The sequence below is a fragment of the Ambystoma mexicanum genome, chromosome 6q (genome assembly GCF_040938575.1).
Source record: "Ambystoma mexicanum isolate Mex_15411 chromosome 6q, UKY_AmexF1_1, whole genome shotgun sequence".
In the NCBI taxonomy this organism is placed as follows: Eukaryota; Metazoa; Chordata; class Amphibia; order Caudata; family Ambystomatidae; genus Ambystoma; species Ambystoma mexicanum.
In genome coordinates this window covers 1340219101-1340236052 of record NC_090937.1, presented here as the reverse complement: position 1 = coordinate 1340236052, position 16952 = coordinate 1340219101, and the positions used below count along the sequence as shown (strand labels likewise).

Here is a 16952-nt window from a genome sequence, read left to right as displayed (position 1 = left end):
GATCAGCATTAAACTGAAGGTTAGAGCAGAATTTAGCAATGTGATGGGAAAGAGGTGCCAGGTAGTGGGAGAAAAGGTAGGGAGAAAGGTTAGACCCCTCGGAACAACACAAGTAGAGAGATAGAAGAGAGGAAAGACCCAAGTTGGACCTGGGAGGACCGGTCAGTGAGAAAAGAGGTCAATCAGGCCAAGGCCTGACCAGTGATACAGAGGTTGTCGCGGAGGCCATTGAGCAGGATGGCGTGGTTGACTGTGTCAAAAGCAGAGGATAGATCGAGGAGAATCTGGACAGAAGGAAGGTTAGAGTCAAGATTAGAGAGCAAGTATACACAGGTGTTCAGGGGAGCATTTTCCATGCTTCTGGCAGCTGTGAAGCCAGACTGGTGGTCGTGGAAACAACCAACAGATTCAGTATAAAGATTACACTGGGAGATGGCCAGCTTTTCCAGGAGTTTGTCCAGGAAAGGAGTGATGGAAATCTGGCAATAGTTAGCTGGAGAGCAATGAACGGCAGAGGGCTTCTTTCAAAGGTGTTGCACAAGGGAGTGCTTAAAGGGGAGGGGATGGTTCCAGTGGCAAAAAAGTGATTGCAAACATTGGCCAAGGCTGGAGCATGGGTGTCGATATGGTCCTTGATGGTTCTGGATGAGCAGAGGAGAACCTGCTTTGACGAGACGTTCATAGATCAGGCTTGTCTAGAAACATCGCCTGGGGTGAACAGGGGAAAGGAGGAGGAGAAGCGGCCGAAGAGGGGTAAGGGGTGTTAGAGGAAGAGGAAGAGGAAGTAGAGGAAGAGAGAATGAACAGGATGTCCTGAGTTTTGTTATGATATGATATGATATGGCATTTGTAACTTGCCTATACACAAGTGTTTAGTGTTGAAATGAGAAGCCAGGTCCGTGTAGAAGGTCTGGGAGGGAGCAGTAGGGATTTTGAAAGGTTCAGCTGATTTGTCAGATGCTGCAGAGATGCAGGCTTGGGTGTAGGCTCTCTTTTTAGAGAAGACAAAGAGTCTATACTGCCTTTGGAGCAGGTGGCAGGCCAGTTTGTCAAGGGAGCACCTTATGCCCTCCACTACTTCTCAGCTGCCCTAAACTTGCATTTAAGGGTGGTGAGGTCAGAATCATGCCAAGCGTTGCACTTGGATGTAGGCTTCAAACAGATCCTCATGACAGGGGCAAGGACGTAAAGAGTGTTAGTGATAGAAAGATGAAGAGGGGCTAGTAGCATTCAGGTGGAAGTTCAGGTCTCTGAGGAGGAAATGTTGAGAGGTAGAGGCAAGGAGGGAAGAGGAGAGGTCAGCCCACTCAGAGAGGAAGAGGGAGACCTGGCCAGGCAGCCTTTATATATATTGGCCACAGTGAGAGAGAGGCAAGGAGAGATAGAGATCCTGCAGACAGGCATTCAAAGGAGGAGTAGTCCTGCATTGGAATGACAGAAGCAATGATCCACTCTGGGAAAATCAGGGGTACACTGCCAACTGGACTGTTGGTTCTGGGTTCGGAGAGGATCTTGTAGCCATCAGGAAGGATAGTGTCAAAATTTGTGATATAGCTGGCCATGAACCAAGTCTCGGTGAGACCAGCATACATCGAAATCAAACTTTTCTAGGAGACGACAAATGTTTGACAGCAGAGCGAGAGTTGAGAGAAGTGATGTGGAACAGGTTGCCACCTTTGAAGGACTTCCGTGGAGGGCTACAGGCCAGAGGTATGCTCTGCAGAATTGTTGGAGGTGCCTGAGATATGCAGAGGAGGAAGGAAGAGATGGCAGGGTAGTCAGAGAGGAAGAAGAGAGTGCCTGAGAGGTGGTGGAGGAAGGAGGCAACAGGGTGGCCAAATAATCAGCGGAGGGTGCTGGAGAGGTGGCAGAGGAAGGAGGCAACAGGGGAGTCAGAGAGGGGTAAGTAGGGATAGCAGGAGAAGAAAGGAAGTTGATAAGGCATGGGAAGCATCTATCAAAAAGGAGGAGAATGGTCTGAGGGCCTTCAACCAAGACGGTACCATTTAGGTAGACATTAATGATAGTCTTAGGGCAGTGGAAGGGGCCAGGAGGGCCTCCCACCAGATGCCACCATTAATGGGAGATGTGGAAAAAGGAGAGAGAACAGAGACCATATGGGGGATCCATAGGCCTGGAGAAGGAACAACACAGATGATGTTGGTAAGCACCTGTGTAGGTATCAGCGATAGGGAGTCCTCGGCAGGAGACCAGGATGTCCCTTTTGAGATTCTTTCTGCCAGACTTAGTGAGAGGGATAGGATAGTCGAGAGAATAGCAGTTAGAGAAGATAGCGTGACAGAAAGCACCATAGAGTGGGTGGGCACATAAAAAGAAACACCAGATCTACAAAAGCAGGTGCAATATGGAACACAACAACAAAGCACAATAAACAACCAAGGGACTCTAGATGTAAAGAATTCAGGCAATGCAATGGAATGCCAATACAGTAGAGAACAACACAATGTCAGTACAGTACAGAGAAAACAACTGCAGTGTCAAAGTAGAGAACAGAAACCCATCCCAACAAAGGCAGAGTGCACAACTAAGGAACCTAGAAGTAGAGGAATGGAGTCAATGCAAGGTACAGTAGAGAAAACAAAACAGTGGAATGACCAGGGAAACATTGCACAAGGGGTGACATACAATGGGTCAGGGAACGAAGGAGCAAAAGATGCGTGAGGAAGGTAGGGAAGGGGAAGCACAGACAGGATGCAGGGGGCCTAAGATGAGATGCGAAGCGGAGCATGCAACCTAGGTTGTGAGGCAGCACGCACAGCCTAAGTTGCAAGGAGAACATGCGGCTGAGTTGTGAAGGAGCGCACCTGGCCTAAATTGTGGGGTGGCCTGATGCAAAAAGAGCGCATGCGGCCTGAGTAACAGCGAGCAGACATGGCCTAGGATGCAAGGGAACGCACGCGGTCTAAGTTGCGAGGGAGCATATGTAGCTTAAGTTGCGAGGGAGTGCACGTAGGCAGGAGAGAAGGTGAGCACATAGGGGTGCGCAAACCGGTTGCAGGAGGAAACGTGTGCGCAGAGGAAGAGGGACACAAGGTCAGGGGGTGCAAGGAGTGTAGCAGTGCCAATGCTCCTCGCACCTCCTTGCCTTGCAGTTGCAGAAAGAATGGTGAAGTTGTCCGCAATTCACAATCTGCACCACCACCCCATCCCCACCAAACACCCGTGCCACTCAACACTGCGGCCTTGTCCTGCGAGGGCTTTGCCGCAGATTCCGAACTTCGGTTCTTAAAGGCTTGGAAGCATGGAGGTAGTGATGTGTGCTCCATATCGTTGGGCAGCGTCTCCTGAATCACTCAACACTGCTGCCTTGTCCTGTGAGGGCTTTGAATCAGGCCTTCTACCCCTCTGCTCAAACAGTGTGCAAGATGACTTGCTGGTAATATTTATTTGTCCTGTGCTATTGAGAAAAGGGAGGTTTAATCTGAAACCTGTAGTTGGTAAGCAAGTGCAAGTGGATCAAGGTCACTTTACATAAGAACCAGTTACCTGTCAATCACTGATAATCTGTTAGTGCCTTCTTGTTTTGGCACACTTTTCCTACTTTAGCACCCCCCCTGCCTATTTTCCTTTGCAGTTGTTAAGCAAGTGCAAGTGGATCTAGGTCACGTGACTTATGCCATACCTACCTTCTTGGCCCAGCCTTTCTATTCTAAGATTTTATATAAAGGGTGTCTCTTGCCAGGGCGTCTGAAGTGAAGGGCTGGTGAAGAAAATGACAACTCCTGTTTGGACTTGTTTGGACCAGAAGGTTGCAGGACCAGAACCCCTATTCCCCTAACATCAGGTAACTTCCCTTGAATATGGGTTTCACCAATCTCTCGCAACAGCCAATCCATGCCATGACCACTTATCACCATCTATGCCACTCACCAGCAATATCATGGACACCACAGCAACCTCTCCCACGTTACTATACAACACATTACCACTCCAACATCCACCACTACACGAAAACTGATGGTCACCAATGCCCGCTCACCAATTAAACATGCAGCAGACATTGCTTACTTCATCACCACACACGACTTGGATGCCATCTTCATCAGTGAGACCTGGATGACACCAACATCCACTGACATCCTAGATGTCCTCACCCCCAAAGGCCACAGAATTCTTCAACAAGACCATCCAAACAAGATTGGCGGAGGCCTCGCCATCATTCACAAGGCATCATGGCCGTGCGCCCAACTGGAAGTCACCACCATTGGCTCTTTTGAAATCCTACCACTTCCCACTCTACCTAAAGGACACAGTCACTTTTCACCTCATCTACAGACAACCCAATCCCAACACTGCCTTCATCAAAGACTTCATAGATTTGGTTCTTCTCGGACTTCAACATCCCTGGCAAACCAGCAACCAAGTCAAGTTTTCTTCAGATTTCAGCTCTCATGTAACTGGAAGATTGTTGGACACTCAACCTGGGCTGTCTGAAGCGACTAATAGTGATGCGGCTTGACGCCCTTAGGTCCTTCCTCTAACCACAGGCAGCTGTGTGTGCTTTACCGTTTGCTGTGCCATTCGCCTTTTGGAGCTCCAGTACGTCCTCAGAATATCATGGAATATGGCGAATTACAGCGGAATACCGGAACAGTGCTGGGCTTGGTTTGCTGGACCTGGAGGTTTGGTCCAGTATTGGAATCTGGCTAGGGTCGCGTTTCATTCCGAGCTATAATTGCTGAGAGTGCTGTGGCAGAGAAGTTGAAAATCTGTAATTCTGCCAAGTGTGTTTGCGGGTGAGTCCCATTACTGCAACTATGCAGCCTGCCCTGGTGATAAGGACGTAGTGCAGGGTCCTCATGCAATATGTGCATATAAAGGGGGGCACAAGCCTGCTCTTGCTACTATATATATCCATTTTGTGGGTATGTCTGTTAACAGAGGAGGAATGGTGAAATCCACAAGGAAACCCATAAATATGTATCCTGTTGCTATGATGCAGAGAAATCTAGGTTCTCTTGAAGTTTCTAGTCATAATGACTCATAATGACTCCATAGAGGGTTCCCCACCTCAGCCTCTCCGGGAGCAGGCAGGCAGCCCTTTAACGTTCTGGCTTGAGGCTCCCAATGAAGACAGCGATTACAAAATAAAAGGAAGGATTTGACGGATTATGAAGCTGGTCATACTACAGATTCTTTACTTATTAACCAGGACTTGAAAAAAAGACTGTGGGACCCCCATCAGGTCTATCAAAGCAAGTTGGAGGAAGGTACCTCTGATTCTCAAATAGGGAAAACAGATTGTATAAATGAGTAACTTACTATAATGCCCATCTAACAGCATGGATAGTGTCATCATTGAAGCACGTTCTAACTTTGAGCAGGATGAGAAGGGACTGAATGTGGCCAGTTGCTGCCAGACTGTTAAGGAGAGAATCATTTGTGACCTAGCTAAATGTGAGACGGGTATGGACTTTCAAGTCTAGGTTGATTCTTTTGAAACCATACTTCCCCATTTAGGAAGGGTGGACAGAGAGTGTCAAATAGACCACTTGATAACATCAATGTCTGCTAGTAAGGCAGAGGAAAGCTGCCAAACTGATCCGGAGTCTGTCAGACATCTGGTGGCTGTCAATGATGAATCTCACCATCCCACAGTGTATAATTGTGTCACCTGGCCCTATTACCCAGTCCGTATTGTGACTGCAAATTTCCCAAATCCACCAGTCTCTAGGTTTTCTATGAAAAATGTGCCTGTTATAAAGGCCTCTACACCAGTGATTGTGGATCCGTACATAAAAGGACTGGTTGACGCCAAAAGAAATATGATTATGATGAATGTAAACAATGTAAAGGGACCTGAGATGATAGAAGCCCTCCCGAACTAAGTCCTGAATTGGCTATGGCCTAAATCTTGTGGGAGCTACATTAGAACTCAATTTCTGCAGACGGTTCTAATTAAAGAGTGGTCATTAAGGAATGGCTTAGATTGCATTGTTATTAGTTGTGGTCAATGTAATCTTCATTTTTTTCTCAACTGCTGTAACCTACTAGGAAGGTGTCATCTACCGCTAGTCTAAGAATTATTAAGGATTTGGTTATTTTTTAATTATTTTTAAATTGTTTATGATAAGATGGTGTTTTTTATCAGCAATAATGCTAGATATGTTCCTATTGACATATTTTGCATTTTGTGATGTGATTTTTGTTGCTTGTTTTGTGCGCTCTTATGCCCGTAAGCCACTGGTGCGTGTTATAAATTAATAAATGAAACTAAACTAAACTAAGGAAGATCTCCACTGCCTGCTCGACACACTGAACCTCTCACACCAAACGAAAGACCCAACTCACAGGAAAGGTAACATGCTTCACCTCCTCATTACGGCCCTGCCCACCCTCCATCACTGCTCCCCTATTCAGCTCGACTGGTCAGACCATCTGGCAGTCCCCTTTGAGATTAGTGACACCATACCGCTCAAGTAAACCAAGCAAATAAGCCTTCATATCCTTCAAGAACTTCCCAGTGGAGGCTCTCATGGAAGACCTCACCAAACTCCACCTCACATGGTGTGACAAACTAGGATTGCAACTCCCTTCTCCTAGAAGTCAACATCTTCCTCACAAACAACATCAACCGCCATTCCTCTGTGAAATGGCACACCCTTAAGGCTAAACCTTCTGCACCCTGGTACACACAACTGCTCAACCTCAACAAGGAACCATCAGAAAACAAGAAAAGAATTGGTTAAGCTCCTGCAGTGCATCCAACCCCACCCAGTTCATGGAACTCTGTGCTACACACAGATTATTGATCAACATTGCTGAGGCCAACTACAACCAAAACACCATAGCTAAGAGGAACAACGAACAACGAACAATGGAACCCTCTGCTCTACCCACTAGTAGCACACTTTGTCAACAAGCTCAACATGCTCTGCCAACACATATATCTAGGGAGGATAGCTCTGCCAACCCATCTAGGGAGGATAGCTCAGGGGCAACATGCTTGCCTTGGAAGGAACACGACATGGAGCAACACAGGTTCAATAACCAGGCCTGCGCTTAGAAACCACAGGGTACTAAGCGCATTATAAAAAAGAAATTACAATTACATCTCACAAAACCACAACTATGTGGAAAACTTTCAAGACACCAACTATGAAAAAACCCACTGCCACATAAGCATCCCTCAAGTTCACATATGTGGAGGATATCGTCCTTGCCTCAGTACTCAAGACTCCTCCAACGGAAGCACTCCAGCCTCCCAATCATCAGCTGTTCCCTAACTCAAGGCACCTTTGCCTCGAGCCAAAGAAACCAACACTGGGTCCTGACAATCTCAGCAACTACTAGCCACCTATCACCCATCTTCCCATCCAAGGTAAAATCCTTGAGAAAGTAGTAGCCGCACAACTCCTCCAACACATCAAAGCCAATAACCTACTTCAGTCATACCAATCTGGCTTCAGACCCAGATGCATCACAGGCACGGATACCATCAAAGTGATCGATGATGCCATTAAAATCCTTGATGATGGCCATCCTTGCCTCCTAGTTCTCCTTGACCTCTGAACAGCATTTAACACAGTAGATCACTAGATACTCACTGACACGCTACATAGCTGCATGGGTATCAGCGAGTTCATCCTCAGATGGTTCAAATTCTACCTTGCTAATTGCCAATATTTCATACAAAAGAATTCTTCCAGATCACCAGCTCTACCCACCACCAGTGGAGTCCCGCAAGGATCCATCCAGACCCCTGTGACTTCAGTCTTTACATGGAACTGCTCAGAACCCTCCTTTCCCGACACAACACACAGATCAACCTCAAGATATCATCCATCAAAGACATCTACAGGTTCAAGGCCTGTAGATGCCTCATACTGATCCAGTATGGATGCCCAGTGCTCACCTGACCCTCCACCCCTCCAAGACTGAATTCCTACTGCTGACCAACTACGCCAAAGACCCTGAAATTCAGACCCGGATTCACACCCCAGGTGGCCACTTGTGCTAAGGGCTAAACATTGACAGAGACGTCACTTTCAAACAGCACATAGCAAGGAAGACGCAAGCAACTTGGAACCAACTTTCTCGCCTGTTGGAAATCAAGTCATACATCTCAGAGAACAACTTCAGATCCACTGTACAAGCCTTGGTCCTCTCCCAACTGGATGCTGGCAATGCCCTTTTGGAAGGCCTTCCAGTTTCTACACCGGCACCACTAAAATGTGTCCTCCATGCTGCAGCAAGGCCTATCAAAGGCTCCACAAATTCAACCACATCACCCCATCCCTCATCGAGCTGCACTGGCTCCCACTGCAAGGTTGTATCATCTTCAAAGGCTGTCACCCTGCAGTCTACAAGCAACCTCACTGAGACATTCAGCATCTCCAGAGGCCTGCAATCCACCAAATGTAAAGAGGTCTGCAGACTTGAACTCTGACGGTACAGGAAGGAAAGAACTGGAAGACAGGCCTTCTGTGTCTCTGCTCCAAGACTCTGGACCCTCCTCTCTGTCAACATCAGACTTGAACCATCACTTCTACAGATCAGGAATGACTCCTCCTTAACACCTAAGTCCACATACACTGCACTCCCCACCCTACCTGAGACTCTGTGATCTGCTCCCCACTGTCTCCTCCCCTGGTCACTCGAAAGAACACGGCATGATAACCTGTTCAGTGGTTTGTAAGAACTTTGAGAGTTCTCAGCCATCTGCTTTTTGCTTGCTGTACCTTTCACAGATGGGAAATATCCATTGCATATCAGTCTTTGTCCCGCCCACATGGGCAGTCCAGCACCAAAATGCTATGGCAATTCCTTTCTGAACAAGAGTACCAACAGCAACCCCATACACGTGTTTCAGCCTTGTTGGACCTCATCCCTTACTGCCAATTGCCCACCCTCAACCTCTCTTGTTTGCTCCTCTCTTACCTTTGCTCTGCTTCCCTCACTGCCCTCTTGCCCCTGCCCACCCCCCCTATGATTATAAAAGGCTCTGGTGCTTCATGAAGCTAGGTCTGTGCTCAATAAATACCTTAATAATAATGAAACCCTTGGTTTGGGTCTTATAATGTTATCTTGTAAGAAGTATTGATTTTGTAAGAGACTTCTCCAGAGATGCCGATTTATTTTAAGTTACAGGCATTTTTTAAGTGTTCATGTACAAATTCAAAGAGATTAGAAAGGATAGGTAATGATGATTTGCAGTACTTTATAGAAAGGTATTTTTTAAACCAGGATTTTCACATTCAAAAGTAGCTGAAAAAAGGGAGAACTGTTGCCCCTTCTAATTTGACAGATTCGAGCACAAGAAGCAACGAGTTTTTAAAGGGCAGAGACATGGGCCAGATCCATTTAAGAAAGATCGTGAAAAATTAAATGACGATTTAAAAAGTGCTTGATAAAATACATACGGGGAAGAGCTATGAAAAAAAAGCAAAACCTTTTTTGTACTGCGAAGCTTAAAGAAAAATACTAGAACCAAAATGTAAAAGCCACATCATTTTGTTTATTACTCAGACACTCCTGGTGTTTCATCTTCCAGAGACAATTTTGTAGGGCGTGTTGTTCCATTCCATTCCAGGTTCTGTTGGATGGTAGGGTTTGAGGGCCTTGTAATCATATTATGTTATATTGTATTATTTAAGCATGCCATAATGCAGCACGTGGGTAAACAGCACATTCATGTTCCATGTAGCAAGGAAACGGAAACCTGCTTTTAAAAGCCTCATTCAACTAACTCCTCTGCAGTTTATTTAGCCTGTCCCACTTGTTCCTATAAGAGAGCTTGCATCATGATGCACTCCTTTTGCATCAGTGACTAGCCTACTGGAAACCAAGATCTCTCATATGTGAAGCTAATTGTCACATGAGTCCCTCTGGTATTACTCTAAAAAGGGAGGTATTCTGTCATAATATCGTACTGAAAAATATTGTTGGGGGACAGATTTTGTTCACCCATTATCCATGACATATTATAGGACTGGTGTTTGTTTATATAATCATACCCATCTTAGAACATGCCGGGATTTCTGTTTAGTAGGCTAAACAATATTGCTGGTCCCAACAATGGTTTTTTACAATATATAAAATTACATAGATCTATGGCAGAAAAATTAAGTTCTAAAGAGCTGGACCTAAAAAAAGGAAAAACATAGATGATTGGTCAAGAAAGTAGTTAGGAGAAAAGGGAGAAGAAAGAAATAGGAGCAGCAACATCACTATTGGGTACATTGAGTTTAATCTATACTTGATGAATAAACAAATGTGGGTAGTCTGCCAATATCCCATTTAGTACCCATACCATCTGTAAATAATGTATACTAAGAAACGGTATATAACGTATAATGATGCAAAATGATGTAAATTGATTTGATGTCTAATACCTGTAATCTTTGTAACTTGTACTGTGCCGAGATAACCGAGGGTTATGAGCACCATATAAATGAATAAACAATACAACAAGACAATACCATTAATGAAATCCCAAATATCAAAACTGCTTCTCTCTTTTGCCAACTTCTCCCAAGGCAACCTCGGCAAGCTATCTTCTCCTTGAGGGGATGCTTTTAGGATCACTTGTCTCCTCTACGAAAACATTCAACGCTGTTTCAATTACCAGATAAAAAGAAATGGCAGCTGCGGGATTGGCAGCGTTTCCTCTGAAGAGACTGCAGCTCAATTCAGCACTAGCTCACCCATACAATTTCATCAGCAAATAATTCACACATGTGATATAAAAAGGAACCAGCATGAGCATGCAGTTTCACCTTGTGAGAAGCAGACACTATTTGGTAATAATTCGTTTTGAACACTATTATTAAGGGAATATCAGAGAATGAAGCATCACAATCTAATCGAATATCCATAAGTGGGACGTCGGATGAATAAAACAATGAAGAAAAATGGCAGCGGTGGGACACAAGCCCATACCTCCACGGCTCCAGAGGGGATAGAGCCTATACACTGCACCCTAGTCCGGTCGCCCATGTCAGAACCTGGAACGTGTTTCAGATATTTGATTTTAGAAGACCAAAGTGCACCAGTGTTCACGACCTTCACATTGTGTCGCAATTGTTTTCCCGGTCCTGGATAAATAGTGCGCAGATAAACAGCGGGACCACCTGTGAATCAATGGGACACTCTTTTGCTCCTAGATTCAACACCTTTTGGTTGCAAGGCTGTGATGTTTGGAACCATTGGATAAAAAACGATGTATTTTGTGTTCTAATGAACATGAAAAAAAGATGTTGGAATTGAATGAAGTTTAAAATTAAAAATTCCATACTGAACACTACATAAAAGTGATCTTTTGCAAATCATCAGAGTGGATGATTGTTTTTTTTCAGGTGTTTTTCGGGTCCTAGGTGTTGGACCTAGGAGCGAAACAGTGTGCCACTGATGAGCAGAAATACACCATAATACCAACATGCAGTCGAAAATAATATGCTGAAAATATTGTGTTTCATTTCCAAGGAATCTCCGGGTTGTTGGTTCCTAGATGGGAAAAGTCAAGTGTCTTATTGACTATCAGAAATGCCCCTTTGTCAGAATCTCTTCAAGCAATCTATTGTATAGTTGCCCATACTGCCTAATTCACAGAATCGTTTTATAATGGCAAAAGCCCAATGGAGAATGCTCTGTGAATTAAACCCCAAAGCTCATGAAAATGGGAACATTTGGCTAAGAGCTGTAGTTGCTCTTCCAAAGTTGTTATTTTTTCTAAGAGCAACATGCCAGTAATAGCTGTAGCTCAATACACTTGTGCATCATCATGGAGAGTTGATTGGCACCAGGGTCCTTCAAATTGGTATCTTTAAGAGCTCTCCCTGAACAGACAGAACAATAGATACATCCTGGTATGTTTACATTCTCAACATCAAAGCTTGAGTATACGAAGATGACATAACAGAACAAGGATTGTGACTGTTATAAGCCAAAAAAGAACGTCTTGTCTCACAAAAAACCTGAATTGTTAAGTTTTTCAAATAAGCAATTCACAAAAGGAATGTGCTACATTGCTCGATTGTAACAAATGCACAGCTCATCAAAAAAACGAAAACAAGATTGTTTCACTGCTGTGAGTAGCATGCTCATGCCAGCTGATTTTTCTTTTCCCCTTGTTAAAGAAATTCACAAAAACTGCCTTCCTTCAAACTCACCCCCCTAAAACTATAGACGCAATCCAGCCAAGCTTCCAACTAAGAGGCTCACACATGGCAAATGAATGATTTTTGGTTGCTTCACAAGGCACAGCCTGTGAATCAGTGTCCCTTCGAAACACTAGGCTAGTCCTCCGAGCATACAGCAAAGGATAGAATGCTTCAGCTCTGCAATCAACATGAGGATCACAGCCAGGCTCACCTCTGGACACACATGCATCTATGCTCATATCACATGACACTTAGAAACAGACCTGCTCAGGGTACTTCCGGTCTGCACGCACCAACTTAGGAGCAAAGCTAGCTTACATTTTCCCTCCCTCTCCTCTCCACTTAACTAACTCAGCCCTTCTCTCTCAGGTCTCCCAGAGCACCTAGCGACCATGACAATGGCAGCAGAGTGCAGTTTAAATCGCAATAACATAATACAGCCTATTCAATTAAATTGGATGCATACTCCCACTGGAAGCCTGAGGATTTGGGATCTACGGTAAAATAGCGAGGAAAAAATACGAGGCAGAAAAGAACACATTTTTTATGGTCGAATTATGAAAACAAAAATGCGTTTTTTTAAACTATATATTTTTTATATGCGGGTGGAGACACACCCCCAACCCCCACATCCTCCTTACTCAACCTACCATCTATTCTACCATCTATTCGCTTATAAAAAATTTGGCCTAAAAAAAGCGATGTTTTCGGCCTCGTCCTTTTTTTGATTCTTTTTTTTTAGGCAATACTGAGGATATGGAGGTGTCTACATTTAAATTGACTTTTCGATCTTGCGCCCATTCACTTTGCATTTAAGCAGTACATAGTTATACCGTCTGCACTGCTTGAAACCCTTTTGCTTTTCTGATGCAATATTTAATGAAGATGCATTAAAAGCAGCTTTATCCCATTCATAACAATAGTATGAATCATATAACACGTTACAAAAGCAGAACCTTGAGCTATCATTCCCATCATTGCTCCTGTCCAAGCTAATGCACGCTCTAAATGTCAACATATTCAGAAACGTGTCATTTCTGAACAGCCGCATGAACGAAAGGACAATGCGCAATGGCGACCAAGGAAATCCTACATGATTTCAAGGATTAAACGTGTCCTACAGGACATATCTCCTGGATTAATAGAGGCTTCCACAGGCACACACAGCGATCCCCCCCAGTGTTTTTATTCTCCACTTTAGAATGGATCCCATCAAATAAAGCAAAATGGTTGCAAAAAAAGTATGACAATTTACAACAATCTACAAAATACAATTAATATAGTGTGTTATATCAATATACCAGCAACTTGAAACACATTTTGGGGAACCTACAGTGCAGGCTAGAGATGACACGTAATAAAAGAAAAAAAAAGATTGAAGCACTAGATGAAGACTTTTATAACACCCACCGATGTCAACCAACAGACATTAGCTTAAGGTCCTGTAAGGTACACCTAGCTCTCCTTTCTTTAGGTTGGCTGACTCAACCCTGCAAGAGAAGCTGTGGATACAGGAAACATCAGAGACAATGCACACCAGGCTCGGGGTGTACAAAGAAGGCACAGAGCAGTGCAACGTTCACTATTCCTTACAACTAGCAAAATACAGAGATTCAAGCAGCAGACATTGCTTACTTCATCAAGAAAATTGTGATTACGAATCACTGTGCAAAGTTAGGGAATAGGAATCACCTTCAGCAATTTCCATTGATTTGAAAAGTGATTGTCAACCTTACCTGAGGACCTGCTCATGATATAGAAATGGAAAAGAATGAGGGAATGGGAACAGATGTAAGCCAAGGAGAAAGGAGGCCGGCATTGCTTTGCTAAGTGACCTACTTTAGTTTTGGTATCATATGTAAACAGAAGCACCGGGGTAGGTTAGTGGGATAGGATATAGTGTCAAAAGTGCAGAGCACAGCATAAAGTAATCAACAACATGTTCAAAAAGGAGCTTGTGAAAGGAGTAACAGGTACTCGTTTGGTGGAAGAGAGGTGTGTGATGCTGTGCTGTGTGTGAAGAGGTTTGTTGGGGAGTATGTCTGCCAGAGAAATTGGCATTGCATGTTTAAGGGAGTTGGGCAGAGGATTGCAAAGCACCCTTGCTGGAGATGACTCCAGGTATATGGTTAGATGAGAAGATCCGATACAATGTGCGTGGGGAAGCAGTGCACTCACAGTAAGTAGCGAGGAGAGAGGGATCATTGGCAGTGTGTCTTCATGGCTTTTGTGCTGCAGGGCACAGTGTGATTTTTCATCACCCACCATCCTCCTTTCACACAAATGGTGTTTACTTTGGCATCGCCACATACTGCTAGCAGGCATCCTAATGACACACAGATGTGGTTGCACATCCATAAAACTGCATGTAGAGCTCTCAGGACACATTGACGTTGACGTTGCAAGGCATAGCATTGTATGTGTGTTTGGGAGGGAGAGGCAAGGTATCCAATTCTTGAACTCCTTCCTACCTGTAATCCAATGCAATCATTTTAGCGTATGGGGGGTGCTTAAGCATCACCTAATAGCCAAAACTGAAAAGGGCAAGAGAGAAAGCAAAACAATGGAGGGTTCAACAGAATCCAATGGGTTGTCTTACACAAGGTAAGAAAGGAATTCTACCTAATATATGTGAAACTGGTACAACAACATGTAACTATCATTGTATTTGACAAATTATGCATCTTCAATCATTTCTATCACAAACATAACAATATATTAAACTTACTGAAACAACTGCAGCCAGGATTTCAACAGCACCAGTACTCAGAGTGATGTATGGGATGTTCTCACTGCTGATTCCAGCATTCTTGAAAATGCTATTTGTATAGAACCATATCTGTAATATTAAACAATGGAAGACATAATGTTTTGTTACTAAATGAAGTGGTAGTACCATTATGATGTAATCATGCTTAAACCATCTTACGTGCAATTATTTTTAATGTGTCATTTCCATTAATGTGGTAAGAACAAGGAATTTCATAACAGTTTAATTTCTAAATCGCTGAATGTGTGGTTTTCAACACTGCTGAATGGTGCATAAGAAACATGTATACAATGACTGGTGTATGTTTTTTGCAGACCATGTGCCTCTCCTGGCTATGTAACACAGAGCAGGGGCACAGATTGGAATACAGAATCTGCCACTCTCAATCGCTCGAGGCCGCATCTCCACCTATGTCGTATTTTGATGTGGACGGTGGGACTTTTCCTTTAGAATCTGCATGCTTTGTCCACCTGCAAAATGCAGGCGGATTCGATAGGAACCCACGTAAATACTCTGCATGAACTGACTTGGTATTTAAGATCAGTTTCATAACTGCAGAAACTATAAAAGGGAAAAACAAGTCTGTCCGGATTTCTGTGTTATATTTAAGACCACTGACAAAACGGATCAACATAGCGTGTAAGGAACTGCTTGGAAGTAAGAGCCTTTGTAAGTGGTCTCTTCTGTGCTACTTTCAGGACCCTGTGAGATGAAAACCTGATTGTTGCGGTCAGCACATACTTATAATATGACCATTTGAAATCAAGGTAAAGGAAATCATGTAGGGTGGCTTTTCAAATTTAATCCGTCTTCTTGAGATTGTAATCCCCTAATTGTAGTTGATTCTATTAATTCGATTGTTTTATTTCACATTTACTATACACAGATATTATTTGTTTTAGTATTTTGAAACATGACAGCCTATCTTTAAGTTTTGTGTTGGAAAAAATACATAATGAAAAGTACGACAACCCTCTGTATGTAAAGCCATGCTGAAACGATATGAAAATACTTAAGAGTAAAGATGTGGCTGAAGCGATAAGAGAAACATGTATGAAATGATAAAGTATTCATGAATGCAAAAGAAGATGAAGTAACTTGCTGTCCAATAAATGTAAATACACAGTAATGCAAGGTAGAAAAGATACATAGAATCTTGCTATAGAGGAACCTATAATGTGGCTAGGATGGTCATTTTTGGAAAATAGACACTGACTTGTGTAAATATTCAATTCAACTATCGCAGAAGCCGACCAGGGTTGAAGAGTCACAGGACGCTGGAAGAACAGCTCTGTGTGCAAAACAAAGGAGTCAATAGTGGCTTAGGATCAAGGATGCTATCTTTAAGGAATAGCTGTAAAGCAGGAATGGAGGCAGACAGATGAGTCATGGGTGAAAGACATATTTCTTGAAGATGATAGAAGAACAAAACGTTTGCAAGAGCCAAGTATTGGACAATTAAAAGTGTATAGAGTCTATGCAAGGTAGAGTGAGCACGTCTCTAGAGGCCAAGAGGAACAATGGCACCCAGTATAATTAAATCAAATGGCAATAAATACGAGGCTGAAATGGACACATTTGTGGTCGCTTCACACGTGACTTAAAATTTGAAAAAAAAGGCTCTTCATTAAGCCTTCAATGAAGATAGTGATGTGCTTTCAACCCTGTGAACATCCTAGAACAGAGAACAGGCTACAAGGTCAACTATTCACGGGAAACATTGGCCCATGGATGGCAGATGAAAGACTTATTGGAAAAGTGGGAAGTAATCTGACGTGATTCATGCACCTGGGTTTCATTTTCCTTACATGCTGCTAGCTGAGTCAAAAGTCCAAGGTTGGGTGAGAATGCTAAGCAATCGGTGGGACTATGGGGTAACCTGCTATACAAAGTTGCATAGAGCAAACTACTGCTATTTTGTTTGCTATAATCTGTATTATATGTATATAGAGGTAGTTTGAGGGTTGTTTTATAGATAAGAGACAGCCAATGAAATACTAACCCGCACACCTTCCATAAGTAGACATGTTCCCCTAACCAATCCCTCCAGTTAATATGTT

General features: G+C 43.5%; 1 protein-coding gene across 2 annotated transcripts in view; it reads right to left on the bottom strand.

Moving 5' to 3' along the window:
- The window catches only part of SLC2A9 (solute carrier family 2 member 9), a 2089749-nt gene that overhangs the window by 557576 nt on the left and 1515221 nt on the right, over positions 1 to 16952 (bottom strand). For both annotated transcript variants that reach the window (XM_069631955.1, XM_069631956.1), the window contains exon 9: positions 14851 to 14961. In XM_069631955.1, coding sequence (XP_069488056.1) covers positions 14851 to 14961 — 111 coding nt within the window. The remainder of the gene's footprint in view (positions 1 to 14850; positions 14962 to 16952) is intronic.